Source organism: Nipponia nippon, unplaced genomic scaffold, assembly GCF_047370975.1.
Source record: "Nipponia nippon isolate SJK-2023a ecotype South Korea unplaced genomic scaffold, ASM4737097v1 scaffold_5, whole genome shotgun sequence".
NCBI classification, from domain to species: Eukaryota; Metazoa; Chordata; class Aves; order Pelecaniformes; family Threskiornithidae; genus Nipponia; species Nipponia nippon.
This window is the reverse complement of record NW_028262369.1, coordinates 49171571-49189865: the sequence shown is the minus strand read 5'-3', so window position 1 is coordinate 49189865 and position 18295 is coordinate 49171571. Positions and strand designations below refer to the sequence as shown.

At 43.5% G+C, this 18295-nt stretch overlaps 1 protein-coding gene across 3 annotated transcripts in view; it reads left to right on the top strand.

Annotated features, from left to right (window-relative positions):
* Positions 1-15703, top strand: part of PRRC2C (proline rich coiled-coil 2C) — a 77332-nt gene extending 61629 nt beyond the window's left edge. The window contains exons 27-37 of one of the 3 annotated variants that reach the window (XM_087734483.1): positions 257-460; positions 1158-1270; positions 1869-2005; positions 4013-4247; positions 4710-4832; positions 6415-6633; positions 7457-7531; positions 8671-8774; positions 10557-10683; positions 11703-11939; positions 14236-15703. In XM_087734483.1, the coding sequence (XP_087590609.1) occupies positions 257-460; positions 1158-1270; positions 1869-2005; positions 4013-4247; positions 4710-4832; positions 6415-6633; positions 7457-7531; positions 8671-8774; positions 10557-10683; positions 11703-11939; positions 14236-14496 (1835 nt within the window). In that variant the 3' untranslated portion in view covers positions 14497-15703. The remainder of the gene's footprint in view (positions 1-256; positions 461-1157; positions 1271-1868; positions 2006-4012; positions 4248-4709; positions 4833-6414; positions 6634-7456; positions 7532-8670; positions 8775-10556; positions 10684-11702; positions 11940-14235) is intronic. The other 2 variants (XM_087734482.1, XM_087734484.1) reach the window with 2 other exon arrangements.
* Positions 15704-18295: the final 2592 nt, after the last annotated feature.

The following is an 18295-nucleotide window of genomic DNA, read 5'->3' as shown; positions in this document are numbered from 1 at the left end:
TAACTGACCAAGATGTCTACTTCAGTATTTTTATATATAGATTTTATTTATTTTTTTATACATAGTATTTTTTATAGACAGTATTGTCCTCCCTGTCCATCTTACGTTGATGGAAACAGCTGTATTAGGTTTCAGCGTTCTTAAGCAGTTGTGGCTGTGCTCGTATAGCTGTCCCAAAACTTTCGACCACTGAAAGATGCGGCTTTGAAATATCTTTAGCTGTTTTATGATGTATGACTTGCTTCTCTCCTTCTAGGAGCTGGAACATACACAACCTCTTCACTGAGTACGAAGACTGCAAGCACCTCAGACCCTCCTAATATATGTAAAGTGAAACCACAGCAGTTGCAGACAAGCAGCCTAGCTTCTGCCAGTCACTTTTCCCAGCTGAGCTGCATGCCATCCCTCATTGCCCAGCAGCAGCAAAGTCCCCAGGTCTATGTGTCTCAGTCTGCAGCAGGTAATAGTGTTTGTGGCTGAGAAGCAACGTGTCTGCTTTTGTGGAGTTCTGAAGCTGGAGAGTTGAATTCAGTTCTGGTTTTATCTGCGGTAAAGACAGAATGATGGAGAGCATTCTGTAAGCAAATATTCACTAATTGTCTTATTCTAAACATGCAAGTTTCTATCAGTAAGTATAAAGATAATGCTGTGGTGTTAGTTTGTTGAGGGAAGTAAGTCTGAATTTCTTGATGTACCATTTTTCTGTTGCAGAATTGTAAATTATTATTTAAGACCAAGAATGACTTAGTCTTGACTTCTTTCTTGAAGTGCTACGACAGTTTAGAATCATAGCATATTTCTTTAAAGAAAGCCCTACATATAGTTAACCTAAATTACATGATGGTATAGCATGGTCTTCCCCTTCCTTCGCCCAAACACCTGCTTTGGCCAGAACCTGTTGCTTGTCCCCCAAGAATTGCATGGGACTGAAGATGCATATGCAAGACTGAGAGATTCTGGGGGTGAACTGGAAAAGATACCAAAGCTGGTTAGGCACCCAGCTCTTCAGTTCTGTTTCTTCTCCTGGTCTGTCTGGTAGCTGTCACAATGGGAAGTACTGACAGTGGCTGCACCTCTAACTCTTGATGAAAACCTTTCTAGCAGGGAGATGTTTGGAATCGGGTACTAATTGTATTGCTCTTCCTGATGTACTGCAGCTCAAATCCCAGCATTTTATATGGATACAAGTCATCTGTTCAATACCCAACATGCGCGTTTGGCACCACCTTCTCTGGCCCAACAGCAAGGCTTTCAGCCAGGGCTTTCTCAGGTATTTGGGGATTTCTTTTTTGCTGTTGTGTTTTGTTTTGTTTTTTTCCCCGCTCCCTGTCTATATTGCCTTTTTAAAGCTCTATTAATGAGCTAATGGGGGCAGGGGAGAGTGGGACTAAAAACTCTGCAAAAATGAGGTCATGCCTGCCCTTGCTGTTTCATCCTGGTGCATGCAGGCGGTGCTTGATCGCTACTGTTCCTGAGAATGAAAGCATTAGTCATGAAAGTTGAGAGTATAAGCTTTCATTCACAAATATACTTTATATAAAAGTACATATTCACGGGAGGTGTTTATGTGGCCGTGTTAGTGCAAGCTTATTCAACTTTTGTAGTACAAAATTGTATGTAGTCTTGTGCAGTTGCTTTGTATGCAAATATAAATGATTCATCCAATTTCTGCTGGTTATTTGCAAGGAAAAGAGTAAAATTCAACTAGAAAGTAATTTTCTGAATGGTGGCAATACCAGCTCTGCATGCAGCCTTGGGATTTGTTTACTTGTTTACTAAATGTTACACGAATCCTGGCACACATTTAACTGTAGCTTTTCTACATGACTTTTGTCCTTGGATATTTAATGATTTCTTTTTTTATGCAGCCTGCTTCAGTTCAGCAGATCCCCATCCCCATCTATGCACCTCTGCAAGGACAGCATCAAGCTCAGCTGAGTTTAGGAGCAGCACCAGCTGTTTCACAAGCCCAAGAGTTGTTCAACTCCTCCTTACAACCTTATAGGTAGGTAGCATATGCAAATTCCTTTGTTTTTTGAGTGGCAGAATTTATAGCACTTGCTTGCCTGTAGACTTGTGTTCTGTGCTCAACAGCTGCCTCATCTTCCTGTCTTCCTCAAAATCTCTTTTGTCATCTGTCTGGTTGAGAACTCTGTATGCAGATTCGCTGGCTAGTCTGCATGTGCAGATGTAGTTGTGAAATTGTGGGTTCAAAAATTATGCGTGATATTTGTATCTTTAGGAAACCAGGCTAAAAAGCTGGAAACATCAGTCTTTCATACTAAGAGAACAGAAAAAGAGGAGTCTGTCCCTTTAATTCAGCAATGTGTTTGTTATTTTCTAATCGTACCAACATTGGAGTCTTGAAACACTTTTAAATCCTAGTTTGAACCCCATAGGTGGTAGAAACTGAATTTCAGATGTGTAGGGGATAGCAGGGTATGTTTTGGAATAAATGTTTTCTGTTTGCTACCAAAGATAATAGGAAGACCAGTATCTCTCAAATGGCATTGATAGCCAGACAAATTTCCACTGTAAGCCTTTCCACAGCTTCCTTACAGTTCCTGTAACAACTGATTCACAGTGGTATAATTCTGACAAATTTTGTTAGTTTCCCATTGAGGAAGTCTATTTGGAAATTTAATTAGAGTTTTGCCTGTGCTGTAGAAAAAACGACTTGTTACAATGTAGAAGGCTGAAGCCACAGAAGGTTTAATTGACTACATGTGTATCCTGACTTTGTGCTTGGCTGGCTTCGTTGGACCAAATACTGCTTGTCGTGCCACAGCTGACAAAAGTCATTGCAAAGTTAGCTAGTTGCAGAAACACAATCAGTCTGGCATGCGGTACAGATTAAATAAATGCTTCTGGCTGATCTGGTCATGCACAAACCCAGTATTAATGGAGTTTTCGGTTGTGCTGTTTGTAAGAGTAGGAATACTTTTCCCACATCTTCAAAGGTGCAGAGATGTACAGGTTACTGGTTTAAAAAAACAACAAAAAAAAAAGCTTGTGAAAATGTTTTTCGCTACATTGAAGACTGTTGTCTGGATACATTCTGGAAAAGTTTCTCCAGTGCTTAGAGTGCAACTCTTAAGATAATGTTTTGCAATTAAGGAAAGGTACAGAACAAAGCTAACCCAAGTGTTCTGTCAGGCAAGCACATGGCCACTACGCTAACAGATTAACAGGACCAATGCTATCCTGGTACATATCAACCAAGTGATAAAGTGAAAAGTGTTTTTACATCAAAAACATGCTCCCCTGAGCTGAAGAGCTTTGAGAGGGGCATTTATGTAAAAACACTGATTCTTCAGTCTGAAGGTGGCTATTCAGCAGGCTCTTAATGGAAATGTTTGGATAAATATTTCTGATGGACTAAAAACCTGTCTGTCATGCTTTGCTGTACGGTTTTTGTTCTTTGTTTTTTAAACAACCTGCACCTTCCCTGTACGGATGACAAGGGAATTGAATATCTAGTTAAAACTAAAGGCTGTGGTGTCTGTCTGTGTTACTGTTTTGAAGCCAAAACATTCATTTGGAAGCGAAAATTGTCAGCATCCAGTGATGTAACCTGTAAGTATTAAAAGTTGGACTATGGAGATCTGTGAAGTCAAGAGAACAAAGCAGTTTATGACTAAGTGGAACTACTCACATGTGGTGCTTCTCCACCATACTACCTTATAGCACAGGAGCTAAGAACTGGTAGCTTCTGTATGTTACAGTTAAGTTATGGAAAAACTGTTTTAGCGTGCACATCTAAATATAGCTAAGTGTACTTCAAGATTTAAATAAAAAGCCTAGTCGTTTTTTCCTGTGGCATTTAGTAGCATCTATTATTTTGTTGTGTGCGGAGTAAATAGAAAAATCTGCCTTTCTCAGGTGAAAATCTGTTCAATAGAGCTAAGCATTCTAATTGTGTTTAAAGAATATAACCTGTGTTCTTGACTTTTGGTGGCTCATTGTTGAGCTCTGTCTGCATTTTTATGTCTAATGCTCCAATCTCTTGCAGATCCCAGCAAGCTTTTATGCAAAGTGGTTTGTCTCAGCCATCACCGGTAGTTCTGTCTGGTACAGCCTTACACAATTTCCCAGCAGTACAACACCAAGAGCTTGCTAAGGCACAGTCAAGCCTGGCATTTCAACAGACTTCTAATACACAACCTATTCCTATCTTATACGAACATCAACTTAGTCAAGCTTCAGGACTGGGAGGCTCTCAGCTTATTGATACACACATTCTCCAGGTAGGAAATGTTCCAAAATGCAAAACTTCTGCAATGGTTTGATACAGATAATGCAATAATAAATCAAGTATTGCTCAGCTTGGGACAAGCCCACCTCTGTGATAATTTCACAATAGTCAAGGTGGCAAAAAACTTAAGACACTTGGAAGAGAATGTTCTTTTAATTTCATAAAGGTACATTAGCGTAATCTCTGAATTGAGGATTGTTCCCCAAACTACAGGGCTCCTTGCACTTCTGTCACTAATTGGAGCTTCAGGTTTAATTTCTGTTATGGTAGGCGATAAGGGGCTGTTCTACCACTTGCAAATGAGAGCTTTATCACAAGCTGAAACCTTCAGGTTGTCAGCTTCCTATGCTGTGGTTTCTACTTTACTGGCTGAAATACAGAATGATGTGCCGTGCTGTCTCAGAACTGCTCTCCTAAGTATTCTTAATGTAATGGTGTCTCTCACTCTTCCTAGGCCAGAGCTACACTCACTCAGGCTTCAAATCTGTACTCTGGGCAAGTTCAACAGCCTGGCCAGAGCAATTTCTACAACACTGCACAGTCTCCCAGTGCTCTCCAGCAGGTAAACTATGGCATGGTAAATTTCTTAAATTGTATTCTTCTTAAAAGCATGTTATTGTTGTTGATGGTTTTTGTGGGGTGGGGGCTGAGACAATCTTTAATTCTTCCAAAATGCAAGAATTTAAAAACTGATAGCAAGAGAGAGCTACTGCAGCAGCACTGAAAAACTGAGTTGCTGAGAAGTTGGATGGTCTACAGGTTCATGTTGATCATTTGTCTCTGGCTTCCTTCTCAAATAGTTCATTTTCCAGTGACAGGCAAAGATTTAATTGGTACAGTGATGTTGCTAATTGATTGAGGCATATGCTGCCTTTATGGGGGCAGGTGTCAGTTAGTGATGGTGGGGAGAGAGAGAGAGAGAGAAACTCCAGGTGCTTAGTGCAGCCTAACTGTTAACACCAAATCTCACTGAGATGAAACCTCTGAGCTGCTACGTACGTCAACGATACCAAAATATGTAGAAAACAACTGAGAAGTCAGCAGATGGATGATCATGCAGGCAAACAGGACAGCCAAGTCAGTAACCTACATCAGGAGGTTTGTAAAATAACTGCAGTGATTTTAAGTTTTTTGAATTCTTTTGTGAAATAACTGTTAATTTGCCATGTGCAAGCATTCTGTCATATTTACAGGATGCTGTCTAGTGGTTTTCATCTTCTGGTTCAATTTTTTTTTTAAGTGGCTTTTAAAAAAAAAAAAAAAGCTTATGATGGACCAGTTTATTATAATAGCCTACTTCATATGCAAGAAAAGCTGCCAAGGCAGAAATGTAGAAGAGTCTTAAATTGGATCTCATGTTGGAAATCTAGCATAAAGTTTTAAGGACCTTTTAGAAGGGTTAGTGCTTTTAATGTGTTCAATCTTGGCTGTCTCTGTGCTTTTAATCTGTTATCCTTCAGAGCAGAACCTTAGTAAGTCTTTCACATCTGGAGAATATCATATCATATTGTTCTAGTTGCACTCAGAATATAACGTTGCAGGTTGTGGATTGATAGTAAGACTAGGAAATGCAGTAACTCGTGCCAGTCAGGTCACTGCTGTGGTATTTTCATGTTTATCACTACCATTCTGTGGCGTTTTCAGCCCACAGCACTCCCTGTTAATGCAAGCAAGGCACAGGCTGCGGTTTGTTGGTTTTTTGGGTTTTGGTTTGTTGGGGTTTTTTTAGCTTGGACCGCTGGCTCTTGAGACTCCTGGAAAGTAAAATCTAGTTTTCATCCCAAACAACGTCCTTATGATGACAAAATTATTTGAAGTAAATAACCCTATCCACCCAACTGGCTATTTCATTCTACTTTTATTTTCTGAGTTAAATTAAATTTACTTCTTCATACAATGAAATCACGTTGAATGATGTTGGAGTTAGGAGCCTGCATGCAGCTTTGTATCTGAAAAGCAAAGACCCAAATGCCATTAGAACTGATTATAAAGACAGGCTAAACAATAAATTCACTTATTTGCTTGCAGCTCTCTGGGTAAATGTATGAACTCCTTAAGCCATTTAGCTTGAATATAGCTGAAATCGTAGAGCTAGTAAAGAAAGTTAAATAATGGCCCTTGTGTATATGTTACTGGTGATTTTGTACTTTTTTTTCCAGGTGACGGTACCTTTGCCAGGATCACAAATTTCTTTGCCCAACTTTGGATCCACAGCACAGCCACTGATTGCCCTACCCCAGTCTTTACAACCACCACTACAGCACACGCCACCGCAAGCACAGGCTCAAAATCTAAGCAGACCTGCACAAGTAACCCAGCCTTTCAGAGGATTAATCCCAGCAGGAACTCAACACAGCATGATTGCTGCAACCGGAAAGGTAACAATATTGGTAGATCTACAGTACAAAAATCAATACAAAGCACAGCTGTATGCTGTTTTATAGAGCTAGCACAGCAACCCATGTTGACTCTTGCATCTAAAAATCTGCCTTGACTTTAAAAGGTAGGGAGGGGAAGATAGAACAGCCAGTCAAGGTTAGTTCCTTAGTGACTGAGTCTGTGCATTTTGTAAAGGTTTAGCTGAGTTTTTGTAGCTATCTTGATATTAGTCCATTTGCACTGTAGTTTGATAATGACTTTGTGGACTAGTAGGCTATTTCATGTAGAAGCCATGTAGAAAATAGTACAGAGCCGTTGTTAGAGCAGCAGGCAAACAACGTTGCGCTGTCAGGGCTGGTTTCTGATTCTGGTCGTGCATGTGTTTGTCGCTTTGTTTCCGGTGCCATACTGGAGCAAGTTGTATGGGATCAAGTCTTTCCAGTGCAACAAACTGGAGTTTTAGAGGCTTCAATGGACTTTGTATCAGACTCTGTCAGCTGTGGCCTTAAACCAGAATTAAACTCTACTAATGTTGCTGGGAGTCTGCTTTTCTGAATAGCACAACAAGGTGCATACTGAGAATGTAGCATTGTATGCAAGGAAGGACCTTTGATGTGTGTAAATAAATAAAAGGCTAGTCTTGCAGCTGAAGAAAACTCTCCTTGAGTGACAGCTCCCGTAAGGAGGTAACACTGAAATAGTGAAAGAAACTTGAATACCTAGGAGGGAATTCTCTCCTCTCCTTTATCTGGAGCTGCTGTGGTAATTGCTAATGAGGGGATGTATGGAGCAGGCTTCCAATCACAAGGTCTCTTGTCTTAGATGGAATCACAGATTTACAGGCACCTGGGATTTTCGGATAGTGTGCAGCACAACGCAGTTGCAGCATACTTTCAGGTGAGCAGTGGGTGATAACACTGGACATGAACACAGCTAAGTTTTTTCTGTCAGACACAGCAAGGTCTTTCCCCAGTGCAGGGAGTAATCTAGCTCTGGAGAGCTGCACCTGAAATCCTTTCAGCTTGTGGCCTAGATTTTAGGGTGTTTTTGAGTATAAAATGACCCTGTTGTCCCAATGGTTTACAGCTGTGATAAGAAAAATCTCTCTCAAGCATTAATTCCATGTCTTGGAATTAGCAACCAGAATTCCAGATCACCTAGATGAAGTTTTCATCCTGTCACCCACCAGAGTATATGGTGATTTTTGAACGATGCAGTTTTCTAGCTTCATAGAATCTGGCCAAACCTTTTCACCTTTACAATTTTTGTGAGCCAGTCTTTCAAGCAGCAACGTGTTTCTTGCTACAGTTGTTATTGGAAAATGATCACTCATTTCAGCAAGAAATGAGAAAGAACTGCAGTGGGATGGTGGCCTAGGTGACTTTCCTGTCCTGTGTTAAGGGTTCCATCCTGTTCCTGCTAAAGAAAATCAACTTAAAGCAGCCACTCACTTTCAACTGATTTATTGTTGCCATGTGTGCAAAGATACTGTTCCAGAGACTAATTTATTCTGGCGAGTGTATCTGCAAAACATCATGCAAGATTCATTGCTCCAATTAGAGTCTGGAGATTTTTTGCGTGAATGACAGCTCCATTTTTGCTGTGCTTTTCTTGTTTGGTTTTTTTTTTTATAGAATGGGATTATTTTATGGCCTTCTTCACTTCAGCATTTTTCAGGATTATATCTAAATGTTTTCATGTGGTATCTGAGATGGGGAAGGAAATTTCAACCCTGAAGCATTTTTTTAAGGGCCAGATATGTGAAATGAGTCCCAAATCTCCTTTCATTATGCAGGAAGATCAAGTTAGAAAGCCAGTACCATTGCTGGAAGTGCCAAATAGTGCAGGAAAATTGTACACAGAGGTGCTTGTGGTGCTGGGGTTGTCCTAATTATAAGCCATTTTGCAATCTGGCTTTCACCTTCACTTAAGGGACCTATTTTCACTGAGAAAAATGTGAGGTAAGCTAACAGTTACTTAGTAAATGTAATTTTTCTTTGAATTAGAATTAACATGTCAATTGCTGTGTTTTTCAGATATCGGAAATAGACCTGAAGGCCTTTGGAGGTGGCATTGATGTTAAACCTGGAACACCACCAGTTACTGGTAGAAGTACTACTCCAACCTCCAGTCCCTTCCGGTAAATCTCTCTCAAGCTCAAAATTCCTTGAAATCAGAGCTAGAAAATGTACCTAGTCATGCATGAGCAGACAGTTCTGAAAGGTATGAGGTGAGGGGCTACTAATACAAAATACAGTGCTTAATCTTAGTTTAAAACCAGCATTCCAGTAAGTCATCGGATCTGCTACAGTTGGCCAGATGTACATAGCTCTGAAATAAGACATTAAAAATTTTTTTTTTGATTAAACGAAACTGAACAAGCCATGTAAAATGACCTGGGATTGTACCAGGAAAGCACAGAAGTGGCAGGGAAGATGTACTTTGAGATAAAACTCTAAGACAGCTTATCTTAATTGCGGTGCTCAAAGTAAAAACTCTTAAAGGCTTACACCTCAGTTGTGGCAACAATTGTGTTAGAGAACTGAGAATCATTGCAAGATATGTAAGCTTCTCACAAGTGAAATTAGTAAGCTGTTTGCAGGTTTGCTTGGTTAATTGACAGAATTAACAGAATCTTGCTCATATGGAGATGCTCTTCATGGTAAACCTGTTGGGCTGCTTGTGGGTGAAGTTGTTAGTGGGCTGAAAGAACTTGAAAATGGAACTTTGCTACACGATAGTTTTGTTCTTGAAAGCTGCGCTTCCATGCATAGTAACTATATTTGGTGGCTTTCACTGTAGCAGACTGACAGTGTTCAGGCTTTTTTAGTGAGGTAGAAATGAGAGTTTGAACTTAATGCTGAAGTCGTGCCTCCAATACTTCACCCCAGAAAAAAGTGAAGGGATGAGGAAGAAGAAACTTGAATTTGCAAGCTAGTCAACATTTAGGACAATTGACTGAATGGTATATATCTTAAAGATTCTACACAAGATGTCTCTTCTCCTAGCAACCAAAGCAGGGCTTATCATAAGCTTTTGCTCTTAAGTGTAGAGGTACTGGGAAGATCGACAAAAGCATAATAGATCTCAAGAGTTCAAAGTGAAAACTAAACAGAGACTTCTTTAAGCTTGCAAAATGATGGTGTGTGTTGAGTTTAGCTGCCTTCCTTGCCACTGGTGCCCCGCTGCTCATTTTACATTAAGTGTATCGCCCACACGCTCTGCATGAGAACTCTTGGCAAATCAAGCTCCATTTCCTAAAGGAGGCTGTTCACTCTTTTAGCTTTCTCTGAGGGCTGTTTGGTGGCCTTCCCCGAGATAATCTTTCAGGCTTCATTTAATTCATGGTGGTTCAACACCTCTTAAAAGTTTTAATGGAGGGTCATGTTCTTAGCCAAATAAAACAGGGAGAGAGCCTTTCTGTGAATTCTTGAGATCTGTTTGAGTGCGCTTTGAAACATTTGACAACAGGTCAGAGTGGAAGCAGCTGCACGTGGCAGCTTTTGCTGTGCATGCTTAGTGCCTGTTGTGACAAGCTCTGAACTTGACACGATAGGGCAAACAGCGTAAAGGGGTAGGACTGAACATAAGATAGCAGGGATGGGAAGGGGAATACACTTTTAACATCAGTATTTGTGTTACGAATACTTTCGGGAAAGGTCTCTGTCATACAGACTTTACCCTGGAATGTTTCTGTATCCTAAATATTTCTAATTATCGTTTCTCTTTGTATTCTTAAGTTCTGAGTTTGTTTGCATTTGAAACTAATGCTAGATACAGAAGAATATCTGATACCGGCTTCTCTAAGAGATTATTTTTTTTCCCCCTCCAGTGCTGAATTTCTAGTTAAGTTGTAACTAAAGGCAGAAACATCCCCTGAATGAGAACAGTGTGATTCTAACTGGTGGGTTTTTTTCTTTAGGGCCAGTTCTACAAGTCCTAACAATCAGTCCAATAAAATGAACAGCATTGTCTACCAGAAGCAGTTTCAGTCAGCAGCTGCCGCTGTGAGAATGACACAGCCATTTCCTGCGCAATTTGCACCACAGGTAGGTGACTGGTGGCTTCCTACAAACAAATCTGTTTCTCTGTGTGACCTGGTGACTCTAAGTCGGCTGTTTCCTCAGGGGAGATACAAAATGGAATCTGTAAAATGAAATGGCATGAGAAAACTGATTTCAAGATCAAAGCCAAAAAAGAACCCCTCTCTGATCTTGCTAACTAGTAGTGCAGATTTTGTGATGTGTTTAATTTTGAGAGTTCTGTGCGCACTGAGGAGTTTAATACAAGTTGTGAATGATGTAGAACAGACAGTTGTTTTGCTGGCTTCCCCATGCAGCTCATCCTGCAAAAACAAATCATTTGGTTGGGGAAGGGGAGAAGCTTTGTGTCTCAGAAGGGTCCCAGTGCATATTTTAAATGTTTAAAGACAAAGCAGATTTGCAGTTGTTTGTCTGAGATGCAGCTCTGGAGTAGTGATGGAGCAGTTCAGGTTGGAAGGGATCTCTGGAAGTCATACAGGCCATACAAAGCAGGGCCGATGGCAAAGGGTTTGATTTGCTTCTGGCATTCCAGGGAGCACAGCTTACAAGGGTGGTGCATCCCTCTTACAGGCGACTGTAGCCAGGCTGCTAGGGAAATGTAGTGTCTGTAAAAATGCAGGATATTTCTGTCTGTCTTTTAGCATTTGGAGTGTTCGACTGCAGGACTTGAGATTTGATTTTTGGATTGCCACTAGCAGAAACTACCTAGCCTTTCCAGAAACTACCTGCCTTTCACTAGTGACTCCTCCACTGCCTCACGTGGGTCTTCTCCCTTGTTACATGCTGAGTTTAAGTTGTTGGTACTACTTTCAGGCACAGCAGCACTAGAGGGCTGGTTTTTTCTGGAGTTCAAGCGTGGCCTTCTTAACATTAAAATCCTATTTTCTTGACATGAGTTTGACAGCAGAGCAGCAACTTTTTCCCCTTTACCTTTAACTTCCCCCATTATCTTTAATGCCAACGTGCAGTCTAGTTGGCCATTTTCTAATTGCGAAATGTCTTTTTGTTGTTTTTCCCCCACTTAGATCCTCTCTCAGCCTAACCTGCTCCCTCCATTGGTAAGAGCCCCATATACTAACACCTTCCCAGCGCCTGTTCAGGGGCTGCCAATAGTACTGCATAGTCAGATGCCGTCTCAGATGACCACAGGCCTTATGAGCCACCCTCATTTACCACGTGTGGCCAGAGGTCTTTGTGGATCAGTATCTGGAGCCAGAGGCAATCAGGCCCAGGCTGCGATGAAGGCTGAACGAGACGTGAAGGTTAGTATTTGAACAGCAGCGCTGTTAACACCAGTTCAGTCTTGACAGCTTGTAGGGCAGGAATGTGTCTGCAAATCATGTCTTAATTTAAATGCCTCTGGACCCAAAGCCGGTAGCCAGGCCTTCAACAGCTGAACACAGACCTGTTTTATTTAATAAGAACTTCAAACTGAAAAATTTGTAGGGAGGTTCCTTTCTCAAGTGGTCTTCCGGTCAGCAGTTGTGAAGCTGCCACTGCTGTCAAAGGCAATCTGACAACTGGGTTTCAAGAGCCTGGATTTTTTGAATGAGTGATGAAGCCTACGAACCTGGCTGTCAGCTATCATTTCACATCTGCCTCCCCAGCTCTGAGCAGCAGCATGAACCCTCCTGTTCCAACCAGCCTCGCTCCTTGGTGACTCTGGAGATTCATTTCCTGGTGGTTTGAAATGCCTGTGGTTAATTCCCTTTGGTAGAATGCAGTTCCACGGTACGCTCCACAGAAGAGGTGGCTGCATTTCCGTAGCAGGTGATGAGTCCTCTAACTTGGTAAAGCACTTTGGGACCCTTCAGGTTGAGGCAAACTCTCCTTACCAAGGCAGACTGCAATATGGGACATCTGTGTAGGGACACTGTGGTACACTTAGCCTGTTTTCTGTGGAATAAGTTGCTTGTATGAATAGATGGTACTAAAGAGCTCCTTCATCTACTGTCATTCGCTGCAACCCATGCATTGAGGTGTAAAAACAAAAGGATGTGGTTTTCCCCGTTATGTCTTGTTGTAGGAGAATTGATTATCCCATCCCTTAAATTCTAGTTATTTGGTCCATTTAGTTTTCTACTGCGAGTTTATGCTAGGTGTAGACTTACCAGGTGATGCTTAGTATGTTGTCTTTAGTGTTTATTATGAATTGAATCTAGCCAGTCATAGCAAATACTAATACGCAGTCCTGGTTTTCCGAATCTCCCTGCAAATGCTGTTCAGAAGAATGTGAGTTATTCTGTCGCGCTTGGTTAATTGTGGTGAAGTCATCCAGCCTTCTAGCCTTAATCTCGGGGGATGGCTGAAATCTGTGCAAAAGATTTCAGGTGTCCATCTGGCTCCAGTAAAATCAGATTGTTGCTGCAGTCCTGCACATCAGAGTGCACAGGTTTGTTTTCTATTCTGTTGCTGACTGAGTTACTTGGAGCAACTACACAGTATTAAAGCCAAGACCTCTTGTTCCAGGCTTTTGCTGGTTTGTCCCCTCTGTTGTCATGTCCCCCCGGCCCCGTTTTCTGTAGAAAAGCATAAAATACTTGGAGAGGTACGTGGAGGCTTAGTGTCTCTATGGTAGTTGGAGTTCCTTGTATTAAGATGCGCCTTCTTAATATTAAAAAAAAGCGTTTGACTGCATTGGGCTTAATCGCGCAGCTTCCAGAAGATTGAACTCTTAATGCAACTCCTGCTTTGCCGGAGTCTGGGCAGGAAAGCCAAGCACTTGGTCTGAAGCATCCGGTCCACACAGTGCTTCACTGACAAATGAAAGGTCCAGTGTAAAACCGTAACTGAAACATGGAGTCACAAAGGCTGAATTTCACAAGTGCAAGTCAAGGTTACCGGTAGGGTTCGGAGGAGGGGTCTGAAGGAAGCCAGGCAGTAGTTTGCGCTTCCTGGACTGAGCGCCCGCTTTGAGTGGGAAGCAGGTACGGCTTCAGCTTACAAATAATGCAGCCTTGAACCAGGTTCACTTGCATCCCCTCTGAAGTCTGTGTCCAGAACAAGGGGGGGAAAAATGCGGGTGCTCAGACTGCATTCTGCTGCTGTCACACAGCCCCTGCGCTCAAGAAGTCCGGACCATGCAGCAGGAGAAATGACAGCTGGTACGGCCCTCGGTACCGGCAGTGCCTGCGTAGCTGGGGTGGTGTCAGGGCGCGGGCAGCGTGCAGGCACGCGCGCCTTCTGGTCATGTCTGACTTTTACTGAGGTGTGAAGCTTCGGTTCGAGCCCACTGTAGGCAGTGTTTATACTACTTAAGCTCTGCAATAATAGTGGCATAAAAAGATGTTAGATAATGCTTCAAACTGCTGTCCTTCATCCTCTTGTCCGGGGTGAGGATTAGGAAGAGCAAGGGAAGCCTACGCGTGACGTTAAGCTACTGCTGAGAAGCCAAGCACCCAGATGTGGTGGCATCTGGGAAGCAATTGAATGCACGCTGCCTTCCTAGGAAAGTCTGTCCGCTGCGGTCAGTCCTTCCTCTTTCATTTAGGAATTTTGTGAAGTCACTTTTATTCCTATGCCCTCTCTTCAGTAAACATATTTTCTCCCTTTCTTAAGGCAAAGCAGAGAGCAGAGGTACTTCAGTCCACCCAGAGGTTCTTTTCTGAGCAGCAGCAGCAGAGCAAACCCATTGGAGGCAAAGCGCAGAAAGTGGATGAGAACGGGAGCAAACCCGCCGAGGCAATTGCTGACTCTTCGGGAGTCTGCCAGGACAAAACCGAGGAGAAGCCTACCCCTGCGCCTGCTGCGGCAACAAAACCTGTTAGAACTGGACCAATCAAACCTCAGGCAATCAAAACCGAAGAAACAAAATCTTAGAGGCCGCGTTTCCATGGAGGTGGGGGAAGAGGGGAGGGCGGGTGAGATGACAGCAGCATGAATTTGTAGCCCACAGGACAAGACGACAGTCTTCTCTCCCTGCAGGGCTCTGAACAGCGTAAAGGGACATAGAAGCTATCAGCAGTTATGGATGCAAACTGCTGCGTATCCAACTGAGCTTCTAGGCTCTTTGGGCTTGTGTCTTCTCTAACAGCATGAAGGCTGCTTTCGGTGTGTGCACGTTCTACACGTGTGCGCGTGTTGTGGCTTACACACCTGTATGCTTCCCAAAGCGACAAAAATTGAGAAATAGCAGTGGCGGGGAAGAAGGTGGTCGGGAAGGCATGTTCCTAGCTGACAAGATGAATACTCTTATTTTCTTCAGGCTCTGATCTTCAGCTGCTGTTTATCTTTTTGTAAACCCATGCGTATGAGAACATGCAGATCTGAAGATGGTGCTGGGCCAAGTGATGTGTGTTAAGTTTTTAGTGACTTAAGAAGCTTCTATCTTGTAATAAACAGAGGGATTCATGTAGCTGGCAAAAAATCGCCTTTGCCGCGTGACATCTAACCTAACGTAACAAAGAGTAACGCTGACGATGTTGAATTTCCCTCTGAAGGCAGTGCTTTGCTGGCTGCTGCTTCTCGGATGACAGCATACTGTGTTTAGATCACCATATGAAAATGCTACTCGGCCACCTGTGTTCTCTCCAGCCACTCCCCCCTCAGTCGCTCACCTCTGGAGTCGAAAGGTTCATTGCATCAATAGTCAAATTTGTTCTGTTCGCCTCTGTCCGGCTATCTTTATATGATGCGAGTGATCTTTAAACGGTTTCCAGCTTATGTCTGTATACAGCAACGAGCACTTAGAACTGTGCCACGAGAATAAAAGAAACCTTATCGGATTAAAGAAAGTTTTATCTAAAAGGTGCATTCTTTATATCAGAGCTGCGTCGCACCACCTCCTTGCCCACAGTGTGCTGGAAAGTAGAATCAAGTCAAATAAATGCCTTTTTAATTGTATCCTCTAGTATTATAGCTGTAGGACAGTACTGTATGATACTTCTGTGAATGTAAGATATCCTGTACCTGCTTATGATATGTAGTAGTGACTGTGCTATACTGGAGCTGTTTTTAATAATGTTATTCTAGAGGTTTTTTTCCAGACAATGATTGAAAAAGCTAATAAAAAGCACCAGGTACCACATCAGTAGCAGAATTTGCTGGTTTTTTCTGGGATTTTTTTTTTTTTTTTTTTACATTTTTTTGGAAGGAAGAGTGAGTTGAAAGTCTAATGTGTATAATTTTGTTCAAATGACTGCAGAAGCTGGAAAGGCTGTTGCTGCTATTGATGCCTAGTGAATCGCTATTGGTTATCTTTTTATATAAATATATATATAATTTGAATTTTTGGAAACTTTAGCTGTGATGTCAACTTTGGAAAAAAGTATCCCACTTGTAGTGTGAGTTGGCATTGTACAGAAATTAACAGCCATATTGGTCTAGAAATGTTAAACTTAATTTTTTTTCCATTTGTACAGGGGTAACGCACTGTATTAAATATGTACGGTCTTATTTACATGGGTTTGATTACAGAAACTAATAAAGTATTCTCTAAATAAAGTATCCGGGTAATCTCATGATTAGCAGAGCGCTGCAGGATGCGAGGAGAGCACCTGAACATCGTGTGCCAAGCGAAGAGTGTGTGTGTTACAACCAGACTTCTCAAGAAAAACGGTTTGAGACAGCTCACTCCTGTTTCCCCCGGCACCTTTGATCTCGTTCTCCAGCGAAGGTCTCGCGGGACGTGGCTTCCATCTCGCTCTGGAAGGAGCCTGCCGGTTGCGTTCGCAGGACGTTGCATCTCCGGCGCGTTGGTGAGCTGCAGCGGAGGCTCGCGTTTTCTTCCCTCGAGAAGAGCCGCTCGTCAGAGGAGACCTGGATGAACACAGCCGCTTACTCGCATTTTAGCTGGTGGGTGACAACAGGCGCCGCCTGCGCGGGCGCCCTTGCAGCACGGGGCTGTTCCAAGCAAGCGGTTTCCCTGCGGGGGGGAGCCTTGGGGTGAGCTGTCCCGAGGAGAGGGGAGGCTTCCTCCCGGCGCTGCTCCTGCGCCGCTCCCTTCCCCGCTCTCTGCAAGCAACGCACGCGCGCTACCACGCGTTCAAGTCGCGCAGTTGCTGACTCGTGCCCGTAAGCGCGGGGCAGAAGGAAGGAAGGGTCGAGCATCCCAGCGGTCCTTCGGTTGCAGGGGCGAGGGCGTCCCTGCGGCCCTGGGCTCCCTGCCCCGCGGGGTTATGAAGAGGCAGGATCAGTGCGGGGCTGGTGCTGTCCGCTGGCCACCAGAGGGAACTCTGGGTTCGTAACACACCAGAAACCACCTCGTCTTTGGTCTCTGAGGAGGAATTCCGGCCTTGGGAGAGGGGGCTGGCTGCCGTTGCACCTCCAAGGGATGCGAAGGAAGGAAAGCCAGCCGCGGGTGTCGGGGGGTCTCTGCAGAGCAGACCTGCCTCTGGTCAGGGGTGTTGCTGCCAGCCCCGTGGTGGGCCGGAGCAGGCAGACCTGCCTGCGGTCAGCGGTGGTTTGCGGGCACCAGAGGAGCTGGAGCTGGTTCGTTTTTGGGGGGTTCTAGTAAAACTGCAGCAGTATGGAGTAAATAAAGGTGCTGTAGTCCACAACTGGAGCGATGCGCAGAAGTAACCTCCGACTAGGCGATGCCACTGGTAAATGGCGTTTTTTACAGGAACCATAGGCGCACAGCTACAGCAAACGCTCAGGGAAAGGAGGATGGAGGTAGGGGAGCTGCGGGAAGGCAGACAGTGGTTTGAACTACAAACGTGCTCTAAAAGAGATGGCTTCAACGGTAATTGAGTTATGCTGATGTCTCCCTGTTTTGAGGCTGTCTGCTGCTTCCTCTTGGAAGGGAAATCATTCACTGGCCTATTCTGTTTTTAAGGAAATGCTGCTGAAAGGATTAATCTTAAATTCTCCAACAGAGCCACTAGAAAAATCAGATTAATTTCCTGCAGTCAGCAGTGTGAATATACCAAGCTTTTGGATGTTTCTTGCACTGAGCAGAATAAGGATAATATTTCCGCAGAAACTTAATTAAAAGCAAATACTTGAGCATTTGGTGCATCTGAAGAACACAATTTTGATGTGTGCCCCCCCGCCCCGCAAACCAGCCCCCAACCACCCCGGCTGCCTTTGAGGCCAGTTTGAGCTTTCAGTCACTGACCCCAGTTCATTTAATATTTTTATGACACTTAACCAGATAACTTGCTGCTGGCCGCTTACGCTGGAACAGATCCTGCTTTTTTAATCTGCGTGGGATTTGGTGTGTAATCTCTTTTCTGGGACCCTGGTCATCACAAATAATTGTGCTGAACCTCCCATAAATTAGGGAACTATTTTGTTTGGGGATTTCACTTTTTTTTCTTTCTTAATAACATTCAGTCTGTGAGAAGGCTGTAGCTTTTCTCAAGGGCAAGAGCAGAAGGGGGTGAATGTGACTGGGGCCGGATCCAGCAACCCCCCTCGGCTCAGGCTGGCTTCTCGCTGGGATGCGGGAGGGGAGGGACTGTCCGGGCTTGTTTTCCAAAGCCTGCTAAGTAAGGCTGCGTATTCAAGGGCTGTTCGGCTCCAGCCCAGCTTTCTGGAAATCCTGTGTACGTTGGCTTGTCGTCTTTTTTTTTTTTTTTTTTTTTTAGTCAATTAAGTGATGGACTTCCCAGCCCCAGAAGCCCCAGCACTGGCAGAGAGCGGGGAGGTGGGAAGGGCTGGGGCTGCCTGCCCTCGG